The sequence below is a fragment of the Mustela putorius genome, unplaced genomic scaffold (assembly GCF_011764305.1).
Source record: "Mustela putorius furo isolate JIRA1106 unplaced genomic scaffold, ASM1176430v1.1 tig00000253_pilon_pilon_pilon, whole genome shotgun sequence".
In the NCBI taxonomy this organism is placed as follows: Eukaryota; Metazoa; Chordata; class Mammalia; order Carnivora; family Mustelidae; genus Mustela; species Mustela putorius.
The window spans coordinates 2,204,085-2,221,451 of NW_025421329.1; the positions used below are offsets into that span (position 1 = coordinate 2,204,085).

A 17,367-nucleotide genomic window follows, 5' to 3' on the forward strand; every position below is an offset into this window, starting at 1 on the left:
TTGGGTATCTGAAGACAACACTTCAAATTTGAATTATTCTTTTTCTGATAAATGTATAATTCATTTTTATTTGAAATGTGTAATATTTAGAGGCACCTGGGTAGCTCAGTCATTATGCATCTGCCTTTGGCTCAGGTCATGATCCCTGGGTTCTGAGATGGAGCCCCACAATGGGCTCCCTGCTCAGCAAGTCTGCTTCTCCCTCTCCCTCTGCCTGCTGCTCCCCCTGCTGTGTTCTCTCTCTGTCAAATAAAGAAATAAAATCTTTAAAAAATTAAAAATAAAATGTACAATATTTATTAAAAATGTGGTCTAAAATGGGTCTGGCTTGGAACAATGTTCTCATCAATTCTAAAAGAAACACTATGAAATAGCTAGAATGATGTAAATAGATATGTTTTCAGCCATGAAAATACTGAATATATTCCTTTTTTTCCTTTTTTTTCTTATGTATTTATGTATGTGTATATTTTAAACGTGGTACCATAGCATATGCTGCTTTATCATGTTCGAAAAATAAAAACATACCTTTTAACATTAAAAAAGCTGAATTCTTAGAAATTTCTATAATTTAGTTGTTAGCTACATGAGGAATACATTCCTTGTTAAAATGTCTCTTTGTGAAATTCAGTCAACAATTACATCACTGATTTTTTTTTTACTTCTTTGTTTTATGTATTTTTTTCTTATTAGAGATACCCAGTCAGTCTTGCTAAAGGATTGATTATCCTCATTAGAAATAGAAATGTGATAAAAATACATATAGCTTGTATAGATTGATAAAGATATCATGAAGAAAACGAGAAGTTGTACATTAAGTAAGGTCAAGTCCACTAAGAGCTAGCTAATAAATCTTAGCCTGGACAAAAAAGAAACAACCATAAAAGAATTTATATCCAGTAAAATAGTTGGTAGAGAATAGAATTATATATGATATGTGTAGAAGTTAGAGGAAGGTCTTCCTATCAGAGAACTAAGTTTCAAGCAAAAGGACACCTAATGGAAAGAAAACAGCTGAAAACTAACTTACTGATCCAGAAAATAAGTTGAAGAAATACTCTAGAATGTGCAGTAGATAACATATTAGAGAAGATATGAAGATAATTGTTAAGAATTCTAGAAATAACAGATAAAATGAGAGAGTAGTTATAACCTCATAACTAAAAAGGAAAAAAAAAATCCTGTCTTAAAAGAAGCTAAGCAGAATTCAGAATTCCAAGAATAGATAGGAAGTACCCAGAAGTTCTGGAGAGGAAGAGAAATCCAGCTTACTTATGGGAGTATAAAAATCAAACTGGCTTTTTCTCACGGAAGAAGACTTTGAAGCAAAATCTTCAAAATTCAGAGAGAAAAATTAATTGGAACCTAGAATCATATATGCCAGGAAACTAACATTCAGAAATCAAAACAAATGAAAAACGTTTGCAAATCCAGTGCCTTAGAAAATTCCTAGCTACAGACTATCTCTGAAAGACTTACTCAAGAATGTACTGCAAAAAGAAAAAAAGGGAGGGCAAATGAGTTGAAAGAGAGGGCCAGGGACCCAAGTAATAGTGGAAGCAAAGAAGCAGGAAAATGTAAATTCTGACAAAATTGGTTAATATGAATGGTTATGGATTTTGAGAATGTAATGATGAAATACTAACTAGAAATGGAAGATCTTCTAGTTATCCCATGTATGTGCATTGTGAATTCAATTATGTACAAATACAAATCGATCAAGTCTAAGATTTGTAACCTACTCCATGCCAGTTATGGTGCTCAATGCTTTCACTTACAGTACGTAATTCATACCCCATATCAAACTTGAGAAGTAAATATAATTATTTTTGCAAAAGAGGAAAAGTAATTTGCCCAGATTCACTAATTTTGTGAGTGGGATTTTCCATTGGGATGTAAATAGTTTTCTTCCTCTTTCCTGATATTATCCAGTCTTATTATAATTACACAGTCTCGGGACCATCCTTTTCTGATAACTCTAGACACACCTCTATACTATAATTATTTTCCTGCTCATACCAAGCTGCCCATCTTGCACTTCATTTATTTCTTTCATCATAGTACCTCCTCAGCCAAATTATCTTATCTCAACAGCACCCCATTTCTGAATAAAAAGTGGAATTTTTATTCATTGGCCCACACGATAGTATATTTCTAGAGAATTGGTCACCAGGTATTACTTATTCATTTACAGGTATTTCTTTCTTCTAAAATCTGACAGTCTTGCTTAATTATCAAAGCTTTCAGACAAATATTTCATTCTTGTCAGCTGAATTACTATGAAAAGTTCTCTCTCTCTCTCTCAGTTGTTGTTTTATTTTGTTCTGTTTTGCATGGTTTTACCTTAATGGTTTCCACTAAATAATCTTGCAGAGGCACATGTTGACCTCTTTGAATCCGAGTCTCACATGAATCATGTTTGAAAGGCTCAGTGATATATTCTCTTTCCCTCATTGATTCTGTGCCAGGCCCAAAGTAGGCAAGGAAGAAGAAAAGCTAAAAAAAAAAAAAAAAAAAAAAAAAAAGGCTGCCCTGACATAGGAAAATTCATCATCTTCAACTGTCCATTGTTTTTTTTTTTTTTCTCTTAGTAATCCTTCTCTAATTTTTGACCTCATTCTGCACTTGATTTTTATAAGGATAGACTTTTAAGAGGTTTGACTAGTACCACAATAATTCAGACCTTAATCACTGATCTGATTTTCCTATTTCTGTCATCCCCTCAGTCACCCAGGGTGAAGATACTGTGAATAAATTCTGATTCCCCCCTTGCTTTTCTCCCATCCGGCTTGAAACTATCATTATGAAACTCTGCCAGTTTACCTTTATGTTTCTTGACTATTTACCTCCCTTTTCATTCCAACCAACCTGGTCTAATGTTAGGTGCTCTCCTTTCCTTTAGAAGTTTCCAACTCATTCTGCAAAGGAGTATGAGGAAGTAAAACCATTGCCATGATTTCCCTTGGGAATTCATGCTTTTCAAGGATTCCTTTTTTCTTTATCCTGTGATGTCTTAAAGAATTCTTGCTTAAAACACTGTTATCACTATTTTCTTTTCTACTGGAATCAGTTGATCTGGGAGCAGTCATCTTAGCCTTTCTTCCTTGGGTCCTTGCAAGCTGCTTGTTTAAGAAGCATTTCTCCGTTCTCAAGAAGTTGGTGAATAGAAATGATCTAATCACCATCTCATAGAAGAGGAAAGAGATATAAGCCTAGATTGTAAAGATTGAGCAAAAGTCAAAAATTGCATTTAGTTAAGATTATTCTTTTAAAAATTCTGTAACTCACATAAAAGTTGAAGCAGAGAAATACCATTTCTTAACAAGCCCTGTACATCTGGTTTTCCTTATATAGTTGAAAACGATCACTGTTTCTTCAAACTCGAGGACCAGATAAAGGAGTTAGTGGTGTCCATTTTGCATTAGAAAAGGAAATACTTATATTTAATTATTATATCTGCACAGCAGGAAGCACTAGTGTAGCAGTTCTCAAAGTGTGGCCTGGGGACCCCTCTTTCAGGGGATTTGTTGTCTATACCATGTTCATATTATAGTTAGAGGTTATTTACATGTCCTACTCTCTTTCTCTCTTGAGTGTACAGTGCAGCTTTCCAGAGGTTGCATGACACGGAATAACATCATTTTCCTGATAGTTAAAGGCATATGTGCTTCTATTTTCTTGTGTGATGTATGTATCCACTGAAACAAAAGCTCATTTTGATCTTCAGTTAATTTTAAGAGAGTAAAGAGAAAAGCTTGAAAACAGCTCCTATCTTGCACAATGAGCCAGCCCTCTCTGAGAGGCAGATGGAAATGTAGACTGATCTTTCGGACTCAAGCGGTATAAGTCAATCTGTTCATGTTCATGTTAGAGCAAACACTCATTGTGGAAATGTTCAGTGGAATTAGCCTTATTATTTAAATATTTTGTCATTCTTACCCTCCTTGCCCCTTGTTCATATTGTTGGAGATGCATAAATGACCTCATGAAAAATGTGGCTTCATGGTATAGAAATTTCCATATATTTTTTCTTTTAGAATATATATTAAAATAATTCTTAAAGTGTTCTGTCCTTCTCATTGTCTTTTCTAAATACAAGTGTTCCTTTAGAAAATTAGGTATAGAGGGGCGCCTGGGTGGCTCAGTGGGTTAAGCCCCTGCCTTTGGCTCAGGTCATGATCTCAGGGTCCTGGGATCGAGTCCCGCATGGGGCTCTCTGCTCAGCAGGGTGCCTGCTTCCCTCTCTCTCTCTCTCTGCCTGCCTCTCCGTCTACTTGTGATTTCTCTCTGTCAAATAAATAAATAAAATCTTAAAAAAAAGAATTGTAAAAAAAAAAAAAGAAAATTAGGTATAGAGACTTGTGTGGATGTGTAGACCATGAGAGTGGAAGCAGAATGAGAATATACGTGTAAATGTACAGAATACCTCTAGTCTAGAGCTGACTTATGAATGCACTGGTCTCTAAGAGAAATTATACTTGGTTTATTTTGATGGAGAGGTAGGCTCATTATACCCAGATGTCATTTTTTAAAGAAATGTGAACAGTGATTCCATTAATTTTAGAGAAGATATGTAGAGAATCTATCATTTTCCATTTTGTCATTTGAGAGCCAAAACTAATCTCTAGAACAAAGCAAATTTATTCTAAAATTAGCTAAATGAAGATGAGGGAAGTGACACATTTAAAAATGCATTTATTTAATTATCTCTTGCAAAAAAAGGCAAAGGAGTCACCACACTTTTTTTTTTTCCTCCCTATGGGAAGTCTTTGGAAAGAACCTTGTTGGAGTGTGATGGTGTTAGAGTCTTTTTTTTTTTTTTTTTTAATCATCTGTTGTGCACTTATTAGGAAATTTTTGATCAGGCTATGCTGAATCTTTCTGTAAAGAAATAGATTCTCAGTTCCATAAAAATGTATGTTGACTGATATGAACCAGTTAAACTATATTCCATTGTTTGCCCAGTCCAGACTGGCCATTCTACCTCATTGTTTTCTCTAATCCAGTATATCATATCTGATTTATTTAATCACCCACAAATTCACTAATTATCCATTAAACAACTGTTTCCATTGAGTTTTTGGCTTTGTGGGAAACTTAAACATAGATTTGTCATGTTCCCTGCAGTGGAAACAGGGAGTCTTTACATGAAGACAGGAAACACAGAATCACAGCATCACAGAATTAGAAAGAATCTTGGAGAACATATAATCATATTTGATTACCTCCAATGACAAGAAACGCCTTGCCTCCTCAGGCAGAATGTTGTCTTATTACAGAGCTCTGACTGATGGAATCTTATTAGTTGTATGTACAGAAATGTTGATGTTAAAAGTCATATAAATGATCAAACATAAGTGATACTGGAGACCACAAGAGGAGAAATGAGTTCAGAATTAGTTCATGTAGTAGTGCTCATGGATCACCGATTAAAGTGAAGATAAATACACTTTGGATTTTATGGAATGGAAAGGATTTTGAAAGGCAAAGGTGAGGGGCTCTCTCAGCACCAGGAAAAGTCTGGAGTCAGAAAAACACAAGATTTGTTTTGTGCAAGTGAATGGGGGCAATTGCCCTACGTACCTGGCACAAAGTGGATTCTCAATGAATATTTATTGAATAAAGGACAAAATTAATGACTGAGTGAATGATCACATAAGAGTCTTTCTTGTCCAGACTGGTGTTGGTAAGGGAGCTGTAAAGGAAGGCTGATGACAAGTGAAGGCGTGCCGTACATCAGCCTTTGTGTCCTGACAATGACCCACCCCCTGCACATTCTAGTCCTAGCCTAGATTCTGCATTTGTAAAATTACCCTCACCATGGGGGGGAGGAGCGGGGAGGCTATATGGAGGGGGGTAGTGATGACTAGCTTTCACTTATTTTTACCCATTAAGTGGGATGCTTAAACTCTACTTTCCCCTTGCATCTTAATAAAGTGCTGGTTTTGCATCTGTCTGAAAAGGCTGCAAATTGCTGCCCATCCCTTGAACCCGAACAAAGACCTTATTATTATCTTCCTTGAAAAAGTCATATTGTCTATCTGGACCTCCACCTCCTCTCACCCCTGCTACTGAAGCATTAGAAATGCCATGTATTTGACTCACTTCCTTCTAAGATGTGTTCTCTTTTGGTTCATTCTAAAATGATGTGAAATGTTGGAATTTTGCAGATAATTCAGCTTCCCACAGTCTTTCTGAGACCCCTCTCTGTTGGAAATAACACTATTGTAATGCAGATGTCCCCAATACCCTGTGAAATCCCAAAGATTCTATAAATGGCTGACCACAGGATATCCCTTTTACACAAATTTCAATCTCTGCTATTGAAAATGGACCCTTATATATAGGGATCCATTGAAACAGGAGACTGTCTCATCAGCAAAATCAAACTTAAATAGATTTTTTGGCAGAAGAGGGGAAGCTAATAAACTATTAAAGATAAGCTTTGCCCCTTTCTTTCTTTCTTTCTCTCTCTCTCTCTCTTAATATAGAGGGTAACATTTTGGTAGAAACTGCTCAAATAATATTTGATAATTTAAACCATGGCAATATCATCACATTGTCAGGTAAAAGTGGGATCAAACTTCAACCTGAGCTGGGTGTATTCATTCAAGCTTTGGCAGTGCATTCGGTATGCCTTTATCAACTGCAAAATACAAAAGTTGTTTAGCTACTTAGTATTTAATCTTAGACACAGACATCTTATTTAGGGAACTATAACTCCCAAGGAGGCTAAGAGAGGTACACCAAAGCTCTTTTGTAACGAAAAACAGTGAAAAGAAATAGTTAATTCACAGACTCAAAGGAAAATGGGCTAGAAAAAAACACTGTAAGTGGTAGTTTGTCCCAAACTCATGCAAAGAGCTGGGGTGACTGTTGTCTTTCTGGGCATAGAAAGAAATCCATCATGCAGCTGAAGAAGTGTGTGAGCAAATAATCCAAACTTAGAAACCTGCAAGGCAATGGTTGAAGTACATTCTAACTGATGTCTGCAGCAGATTGAAAAGGAACATCTTATGGACAATTGATTGTTTTTTGAAATACAACAAAAACAAGCTTTGAAAATGTGTATATGAAACCATTGACCTATATGGAGAGAAAAGGCAGCATTTACTTTGTAATGCTATGAGGTGGTAATTCAATTTCCTGTTTACTGAACTTCAAGTGTGCTGTTTCAGGTCATAGATTGGTGGTGCTTATCATATAAATTGGCCAATAAGATTTACAAATAGTACCTTTAGTGCTTGGATAGGTGGTTGTATCTTTAGAAAAGAAAATCAATTTAATTCCACACATTGGTTTTCTCCTTAAAATTCATGCAATTTGAATATGATTGACAGGGCACTGCATCATTATGCAGTCTGTTAGATGGACCGATTATGCTTATGAATACAAGAGTGGCTTGAATGAAAGCAACATGTAATTGATTCTACACTGGTCTGACTGTTCATTAACAGTTTGAATGTAACACCGTCACTTCTCAAATAGAAAATGATGCGAGCCACCTATATGTGCTCTCTCATTTGTTTTAAAATTCATTATGCTAATATTTTTCACAGAATGTTTTTGCTGATTTTCTTTCTTTCTTTTTTTTTCCCCCCCAAGGATAAGTCTGATTGAATCTTTGTAAATAATTCTCCTGCTTTCAATACTTATTTGGCATTCCAATCACACATTTTTCAGTTTACACTTTTGGAAATGAAAGCGTGCTCTCCCCTGTACCCCCTCCAAAGAAAACCTATCCTATTCCCCTTTTCTGTGTAGTTCAGACTAATTTCCCAGGATAAAATGAATTGGGGGAATGCAAGGTGGTGGTTATAACTTCAAAACAAAAGAGGTGATTTATAGACTGATTGATTTCTGAAATAGATGAGCAAAAACAGCTTTCATTTGTCTTGCCACACTTTCAGTGTGAGAGAGCACCAGAGGGCCTGCCATCTCATTTTCCATACCTCTTCAAGGGCTTGCATTTGAAATGTTGATTAAATGTACAAATCACATGGTTTTTTTCCTCAGCTTTCCTCACTTGTATAAGAAAGGACCTTTCCTTTCTTGAATGAGAAGCTGGGCATTTCGGGGAAATAGCGTTATTTTATTGTTCACAGGGAGATATGATGCTGATACTATAACAGCCATCCTTACCCTTTCCTTTGCCCCCAGCTTCCTGCCAGATTTGAGTGTCGAATAAGCAAAGAAGCTAGTGCTGGGCCTGGCAGTTCTATGTTGGGGCTACAAGAACACTGTGCTCTCCAAATTAGATTGTATTTACAATTAATAAATGTATTAATTCAATCTCTCTCCAGCTCTGATTTTTATTAAATTAGGCCCTGACTTATTTAAATAATAGGTCTGAGAAAACACTGGAAATAGTTTTTTTTATTATTATTATTATGGTGAGAACTTTCAAAACTTACTCTCTTAGCTTTTTTCAAATATGCAATATGGTATTATAAACTACAGTCACTGTGCTATATATTACACACCCAGGCCTTATGTATTTTATAACCGGAAGTTTGTACCTTTTGACCCCCTTTATCCAATTCTGCCACTCCAACCCCTAAACTCTACATCTGGCAACCACCAATATGTTCTTTGTATCTATGAGCTTGGGTGTGTTATTATTGTTTTGTTGTTTTAGATTCCACACAAAAGTGAAATGACATGGTGCTTGCCTTTCTCTGTCTGACCTATTTCACTTAGCATAAGGTTCAAGGTCTATCCATGTTGTCAAAAATGGCAGGATTTTTTTTTTTCTATTTTATGGCTGAATAATTATTTTATGGCTAAATATTATTCCACTCTGCATATACAGACCACATTTTCTTTATCCATTCACCTATTGGTGGACACAGAAGTAGTTTCCATGTCTTGGCTTGTGTCAAGAATGCTGCATGAACATGGGGGTACAGATTTTTTTTCAGCTCATGTTTTCATTTCCTTCAGGTAAATATTCAACAGTGGAATTGCTGGATCTTATGGTAGTTCTAGTTTTAATTTTTTGAGGAATCCCTACACTGTTTTCTATAATAGCTACATGGAAATAGATTTAGTCATGTTGGCTTTTTCTATGGTTTCTAATATATCTACTGCAAGAGTTTTTAATTAAAAAACATGCTGGGGAGCCTGGGTGGCTCAGTGGGTTAAGCTTCTGTCTTTGGCTCAGGTCATGATCTCAGGGTCCTGGGATGGAGCCCCGCATCGGGCTCTCTGCTCAGCAGGGAGCCTGCTTCCCCCCTCCCTCTCTCTCTCTGCTTGCATCTCTGCCTACTTGTGATCTCTCTCTCTGTCAAATAAATAAAATCTTAAAAAAAATAATAAAACATGCTAACCAAAACAAAGCCCAAGTGTCTGGGAAGTCCTGAGTTGTGGCCATTGTAAAATATGTTCATAAATTCTTTGCTATTCTTACCATCAAGAGGAGTGGTTTATGTGTCCACATTTGAAATGGGTGGGATTGTGGGATAGTTGCAACCAATCGGGATAGGGGTAGTGATACTATGCAACTTCCAAGGTTGGGTTATAAGGGTAACTTAGCTTCTACCTCTGGTATACTTGCTTTTGAAACCCTGAGCTGTCATGAGGGCAAATTGACTACTCTGAGGCCACCATGTTGTGAGGAAACCCAAACTAGTCTTTATGGAGAGTCCCTGAGACTCTCTTCCCTGAAGAGGGAAGGATGTCCGTCCAACTCTTAGCTGCTTTATCACCACCACTGTTCCACTACCAACCATGGACTGACTGCAACCATGGGAGACACCCTATACCAGACCCCTTAGCTGAGCCCTTTCAGAATTTCTCACCCAGAGGAACCATAAGAAATAATGAAATGGTTGTTACCACTCTTAAGCCACCATATTTTGGGGGTAGTTTTTGTTTATTTTGTTTCGTTTCATGGGGTATTGTTTTTTTGTTTTTTTTTTTTGTTTTTTTTTTTTTAAAGATTTTTATTCATTTACTTGATAGAGAGAGATCACAAGTAGGCAGAGAGGCAGGCAGAGAGAGAGGGGGAAGCAGGCTCCCCGCTGAGCAGAGAGCCCGATGTGGGGCTCGATCCCAGGACCCTGAGATCATGACCTGAGCTGAAGGCAGAGGCTTAAACCACTAAGCCACCCAGGCACCCCTGTTTTTTTGTTTTTATCCATAGCAATAGCTAACCAGAATCTGCGTGTGTACAAACTATGAGGTAAAGGCGATGGGATTCATGATAAACATGCCGAATTTTGTATATACAAATGTATATCATTTCCTTCAATTAAATAGGCACCTTAGGAAAACTTTATCTATAATCACATTGCCATTGTGATATTGTATCTCCCCATGTTGATGTACGACTTTGGATATTTTATTCTCCCTCTCTGGTTCCCAAACAAGGGAAAACAGATGAAATTTTCTATATAGTCCTTGTCATTCCCAAAAATTTTTAGCTACTATTCAAAATTCTTTGATTGCTGAGATAAATAAGATGTATATGTCTATACTACATTTCCACTATAAAGTGTCTAGGATTCAATTTGCATATTAAGATTGTAGTGAAATAGTAAAGGTAGATATTAAAAATATAGGAGAAAAATGCCCTTTTGTCCACCATTTGAACCATGCTTTTAACTGAAAATAATTACTTACATAAAGAGATTGTTGAGAGTAGCAAATTAAGGAAAGATATACCTAGTGGAGTCATTCTGTTAAATCCCTTGGAACTGTATCTTTTTCAAGAATATTTTCATATTTACAGTGATGTAAGATCATCTTTATAAAGCACAGTAACAATCTTTGTATATTGTAGAGTATGGTAGATGGGATCCAGGAACATGGTTTAATAAACCATGTACCCTTTGTTTTAATGCTTTAATTAATTGTTGAGTAGGTATTATATTCATATAATTTGAATGTAAAAAAAAATAACAGACAGACACTGAAATATCTCCTTCCCATATTTGCCTCTTCCCAAAGGTGAGATAGCCACTTCTCTGCCCAACACATGTCACACAGACCATGGGAGCTGAGGGGCTGTCAGAACCATTACTGTGAAGGTGCCTGGTCCCCAGGCCGACCCACGCTGGGGGAGGGGAATGGCCATGTTCAATGTTAAGATGTGTAAAAAAGACAAAAAAAAAAAAAGGCTTTTTAAAAGTGGGGGAAAACATCCAAGCACTTTAACCACCACACCAGGTGAAATGATAGAGCTCATCTTCCTGACACCAACTGTCAATGCTGGAATTTGTATTGTTTTGTAAGGATTTAATAAAAGTCATAAAAACTTTTCCATCATGACCCTAGTAGGGAATCACTGTAATTAAGTGCATGTTACTCCTTCCAGAGTTGTTTTATGCAAGTATTAGCTAAAAAAAAAAAAAAAAATTACATTCTTTCCTTCACCTGTGGGATATTTTTACACTAATGGTAGCATATTAATTATACCTCTCCACATTTTTTACTTAGTAATATATCTTCACTATCTTTACATAACTACATGTAAATACCTTCGTTGCTCTTTTTACAGAAACACAATATTTCATTGTATAAAGGCATAATTATTTTACTAGTCCCTATTAATGGACATTGAGGTTGCTTCCAATCTTTGCCTGTCATATACAGTGTTATAGTGAATGACCTGTATAAATGCCATTTTGCATATGAGTAAGCATATTATCTAGGATATATTCCTAGAAATAGAACTATTGGATCAAGAGGAGTCTACATTTATAATGTTGATAGGTATGTACAACACTGTCTCTGGGGATGGGACCAATTTGCACTTTATTTGTATAAGCGTGTTTGAGAAACTTGAACCATGAGTGCTGCTCGTTTATCTGGACAAGAGTGAATTAGACTACTTAGAATCTATAGATCTATTCTTAATAGGCAAACAGGAGAGGAACTGAATTCAAGAACAGCAAAGAATCTTATAGGCCATCTTATTCAACTCCTTCTTTTAACTTGGAGAGGCAAACCTAAAGAGGACAGTGACTTGTCCAAGGTCACACAGCTAATTAGTGACAGATGTGGGACTTCTGACTTTTAATCAGGCCTTAGGACTTAAAGTGTGATATACTTTCCATATCAGAACAGAGATGATGACTCGTTTCTGCCTGTGTATATAAGATGTCTTGGATATTGCTGCTGTTGGTGGTGGTGGTAATTGAGCTTCTATATGCACCAGAAATCAAATTAAACACTTCTGTTTACATTATCTTATTTATACCAAGGAATCCACAAATTCATGTGCAAGTGAAAGCATTATCTAGGATTGAATGCATTTATCTCATACATATGTATCTACTATCAAGATGCTATTGTGTTCAACAAAATGTAAATTAATGTAAAGCCTCATTGATGTTGTAACAGCTGTTTGTCTCAAATTTGTTCTCCATCAATGGATTTTGAAACTAGTATTGTGGAAGGGTAGTCTGTGATATTTTTGATATTAGAAAAAGGATCCTTAATACTCACAAAACTTGCAAGCCCCTTGTTTAAGGTCTCTTGTAACTGCCCAGGCATCATTTTGTTCTCCATCTGTCCCTGATACAAAGGTAAATGTTAATGAGGCCACACATCTCAGAATAAACCACAGAGATCATCTAAGCAGTTCATTTGTTTTGTGGATAAGGAAACCAAGACAGGGGCCAACGAAAGGGTGGCTTCATCTGGAGCACTTGGCAAGTCAGGGTTGGAGCTGGAATTGGAAAGCAGACCTCCTGAATGAGTTTTATAATGGGAAAAGAGGAACTTGTCAGTGTGGAAGAATCTCTCCTAAGTGCTATGAACAATTAAAATAATGAAGGAAATTTACTTTTGGGCCTCACATTGATTTCACCTTCAGCTTTGTGGATCTGAGAGGTCATTGTGTTGGTCGATAATAACACTTGATCTTGGATGTTGTAAGTTTAATATAGAGCATAAAATACAGGGATCAATATTTTGATGTTGAGAAGAAGGCTCATTGATTGGCTGTTTGTCCTTAGACTTTTAAATTAAATGGAGAACTGAAGAAATGTAAGGAATAGCTTTTCATAAATCCCATTTAAGTTATGTGGACAATGATGTCTACAGGGAAAAGCAAAGAAAAAGGATTTTTTAAATGTCACTATTTTCTCCTTTTATGGACTCTCTCTCTCTTTCCTCTTCCCATTAATGCCCCTAAGCCCTGTTTTTACTTGGCTCAAGTAGACACACCTTATGACCCCAGATAAGAGGCACTTATTCTTGACCTTCTCCATCCATATTATAAGGAATACAAGGTCATACCTTGTTTCTTCTTTATTAAGTATTTGAGGTACAGAGGCATTTGGGAACAAGAGAAGAAAACAAAATAAAACCCATGGATTTGTCCTTTAACAATGGCAGTGAGGGTACTGGAGTTGTTCTGGTATAACATTTCCCAAAGGTAAATTTGTGGAAATTTAGTCCCTTGACGTACTCTGTAAAACATAGTTTTTAAACAGTCAAATGTATTCCATTCTGTATCCCCTCTGGTTGAGATTCATAATCCATTGTTGCATACTGAATGTCCTGAAAGTCCTACCTAAGATAGCTGTTTTTTTTTTAATTGTTCTTTTTTTTTTTTTTTAAGATTTTATTTATTTATTTGACAGAGATCACAAGTAGGCAGAGAGGCAGGCAGAGAGAGAGGAGGAAGCAGGCTCCCCGCTGAGCAGAGAGTCTGATGCGGGGCTCGATCCCAGGACCCTGGGATCATGACCTGAGCCGAAGGCAGAGGCTTTAACCCACTGAGCCACCCAGGCGCCCCAAGATAGCTGTTTTGATTTAATTTCACCCAGTGATTCCCAAGTGTAATTGACCTTTAAACCCACAGCTTATCATACCCACTTTTGGGGAATGTTCTCTAGAATCCTGTGTTGTTACTCTACAGCTTCTCTCCCTTTGGATTCATTGGGGGATTTAGACTATTGTAGCTAGGCACAAACAGGTAGTCATGAAGGGGAAAATGAAGTAAGCCAAGCACAACCTTCCTTCTTCACGTATTCTAGCATTTGCTTCAAAATGGAAACTAATGTGAAATATTCAAATAAAAATTCACTACATCTGGTAGAGAACTTGCATTGCTTCAATAGATACAGCTCTTATGTGTTACTCTATTATTAAAAATATGATATCACTGTGTGCTGGGTTTTTGTTTTGTGTTCTTTTTCTTTTTCTTTTTGCTAGACATAACCTAATCTCCCTTTGTCCTTTCCTATGTTATTGGGGTTCTCACTTTAAAGCAACATTGGCCTGTGCAAGAACATCTGCATGAACTTGCTGGTGATGTTTCTGCCTGTTTTGATCACAAGATATCATCTTTAATATTATTTGACAAGGGTTTTAATCAACATTTTGAGGATTTCTCAAACATGAGATAATACCCTCAGTATTTTGAGTATTTAGTAGTCTGAGTATTTAGTAGGCAAACAACGAAGATTTTACCCTTAGTGACTTATTTTCTGCCATTTAAATTTCCTATGTAATTTAAGACTGTTCCATAGTCTCACTTTTGTGATGTGTTCTTATCTTGTCATTGTTGTTGAAATGAAGTGGTACTGATTGGACAAAGCAAATGATTTCAACTCATTATAATAGTCCAGTAATATTAGACCAAATTTGTCCTTCTGATCAAACATGATTAGTTGTTGTTACTTACGTCAATGAGATGGGCAAATAATCCAGATTAACAGCTAAGACTGGAAAACGGATGTTATAATGCGTTCAAGTAATTTGGTTTATAATTTGAGTTCTCTCTTATGATCCTTACAGACTTTAAAACTGAAACAGTTCTATTTCATTATGTTCCTAAGTGAAAAAAATTTATGTGTGTGAAGGTATTAAAAAAACACAATGACTAGTTTTATGTGCCCCCCAAAAAATCTGTGTTTCAAATATAGAGGTTGAAAGTATAGATTGCTTTTTGAAAGTTTTAATATAGTAAACAATAGTAGGGACTAGTAGGGACTATCATGCCTAGCATACCTCATATATGTGAGGATTGGTAGGTTGCACTTTAAAATTGGTAGAGATATTTTAAAGTTATTCCTTTTAGGGTTATTACTAATTGTTACAAATTACCTTGGCACATTCTCAGAAATTTATCCCTTTTTATTGTGTACAATGCCTGGAACTATTGTCTTATTTATAAGTAAAGTGATGTGAAGCATTGGTTCTTCTTTCCCATGTCAATTCAGAATGCTCATTTTGCAGGCAATTATTTCTCAGTTATTTCTCACCAAGGGTTTGTCTTTTGCCAGGGTGCCAATTATTCACATCTTGTATTATAATCTGTCTTACTAGGATCTGACCAATAACAATGAAATAATTTACTGGTAGGGGATGCCCTTTCACAATTATCACCTTCCTGGGCAACTGCCTACTTTAAGAGGCTGTGCTATATAAAATCTTCTACCACAGAAGTATTTGCATCATCAATAATTCTTAGCTTGCTTGTCTCCAGGCTCCAGCACAAATATCTACAATAAATAAAGCACCGTTTGTGTGAAAAGTGAAAAATACCTTGCTTATGTTATTTCTCCTTCCTTTTGCATGTGCAGATGTCATCCATACCGTAGGACCAATAGCCAGAGGTCATATTAATGGTTCCCACAAGGAGGACCTTGCAAATTGCTATAAATCGTCTCTGAAGCTGATGAAAGAAAATAACATCCGATCAGTTGTAAGTTCTTTTCTGTTTCTTATTTCTTATTCTTTTCAGCCTTTGTATTTGGGAAAATAATACCATCCATTTCTAAAATTCAGAAAACTAAGGTTAAGGTTCTTAGTAAGTGATGTGCTACTGGCTATCATAACTCCACTCTTTTGTGTGCCCTAAATATTTGCTTAATTGTGTGTGAGGTTTTGGGAGTTAAAGCTCTAGAACCATACAACTGGAGTCATGTCACCTACTTTCTTTCATCCATAGTGCCGTTACCTTTTGGAGAAAGGGGGCGTGTGGGCATTTTAATTTAAAAGTTGATGCCTATTTGGGTCTTCTTATATTAATAGTCTGTAGCTGGGTATGCCACATCCCTTCTAAATTTTATCAATTTAGACTGAGAGATTTCAAAAATGTGGATCTAATCTACTTCCTTACCAGTAGGCTGGGATGAAAGGAAGTCTCTTCAAGCTGGATTTGGGAGTATTTATTCACCTGCTTTTCTTTTGCAACATGTCCGACGCTTATTACATCTCAATTACACCAGGAAAACAAAAGTATGAGAAAAATGAGAGTGTAAATACCCAAAAGTAAGTTAATTTGGTCAGAATCCCTGGGATCTTTTCTCATAGATTATAACCTTGGTGGAACTGTGGGGCAGGAAGATAGTTTAACCCTTGACTTCTTAACAGGCTGAATGGATCGACATTACTTAGGAGGTAACAAAAGCAGAGGTTTTATTATTTGCATGAAGGAGTACTGAGAGTCAGACACATTTAGATAACCTTAGTTGGTTGCTGGGCTTTTCATGCATGATTATATTTTTGAAATGCCTTTTTCAATGTACATTGGTGAGTTTGCTTAAAATAACACTTTTTTTTTAAACTGATTATACAATCTTTTAAATCTTTGCTTAATTATTAACAGAACATAATGTTTTATTTCACTCTTTGATTTTTATTTTTTTTCTTTAAAAATGAATCAATAAGTAAGATCCCTCTGTCTTAGAGGAGAAAACTTGAGTTCAAAGAGAATGGAGCAAAAGAAACTATTAAACTTCGTGGGCTGATTTTGTTTTTTACAGCAAAATAAGGAAAATCAACCCAGGTGTGCACATTTAGGAATAATTAAAATTTTATCAATATGGCATATTGATTATAAAGGCAAGGGACTGAAGTGCTTCAAAAAATGGATATGTATGGAAGTTTCTAGCTTCTCAATTCTTTTCAGGTCTCAAGGTCTATATAGACCAAGTGACCTGAAAAGAATTAGCTAATGAATTCTCTGGAATAGCTAATGATTCCTTTTCTAAAGCCAAAAGAAAGTAAGAAGATGCTAGCCCACTAGAAGTAGTGTAAAAATAGCACCCATTCTTTTAATAGGAAAAAAAAAAAGTCTCTAACGATGATGATCTTAAAATAATCATATCTGCTATTATATTACTTGCTCCCATTAGGTAAAGAGTGGGAGAATTATGGACTAAGTTCAATTGACTTTTGTCAGATGACCTACAGAGAGACTAAAGCAATGCTCTAATCATCCTGGGATTGGGATTAGGTCTATCTAAATACCTTGGATGATGATATTGAGGGGTTAATTACATCTTACTTGGTGCTAAGCTAGTCGATGATGCTAAACCAAAGTCATTTTGATATTAATAAAAATAAAAATGGAGGTGGAAAATATTTGCAAAACATGAAGCAAGATGTCCAGTTGAATGGATTTTC

General features: G+C 36.0%; 1 protein-coding gene across 1 annotated transcript in view; it reads left to right on the forward strand.

The window, feature by feature from the left end:
• Nucleotides 1–17,367, forward strand: part of MACROD2 (mono-ADP ribosylhydrolase 2) — a 1,942,726-nt gene that overhangs the window by 1,177,398 nt on the left and 747,961 nt on the right. Inside the window, exon 6 of the mRNA XM_045078428.1 lies at nt 15,540–15,661. Coding sequence (XP_044934363.1) covers nt 15,540–15,661 — 122 coding nt within the window. The remainder of the gene's footprint in view (nt 1–15,539; nt 15,662–17,367) is intronic.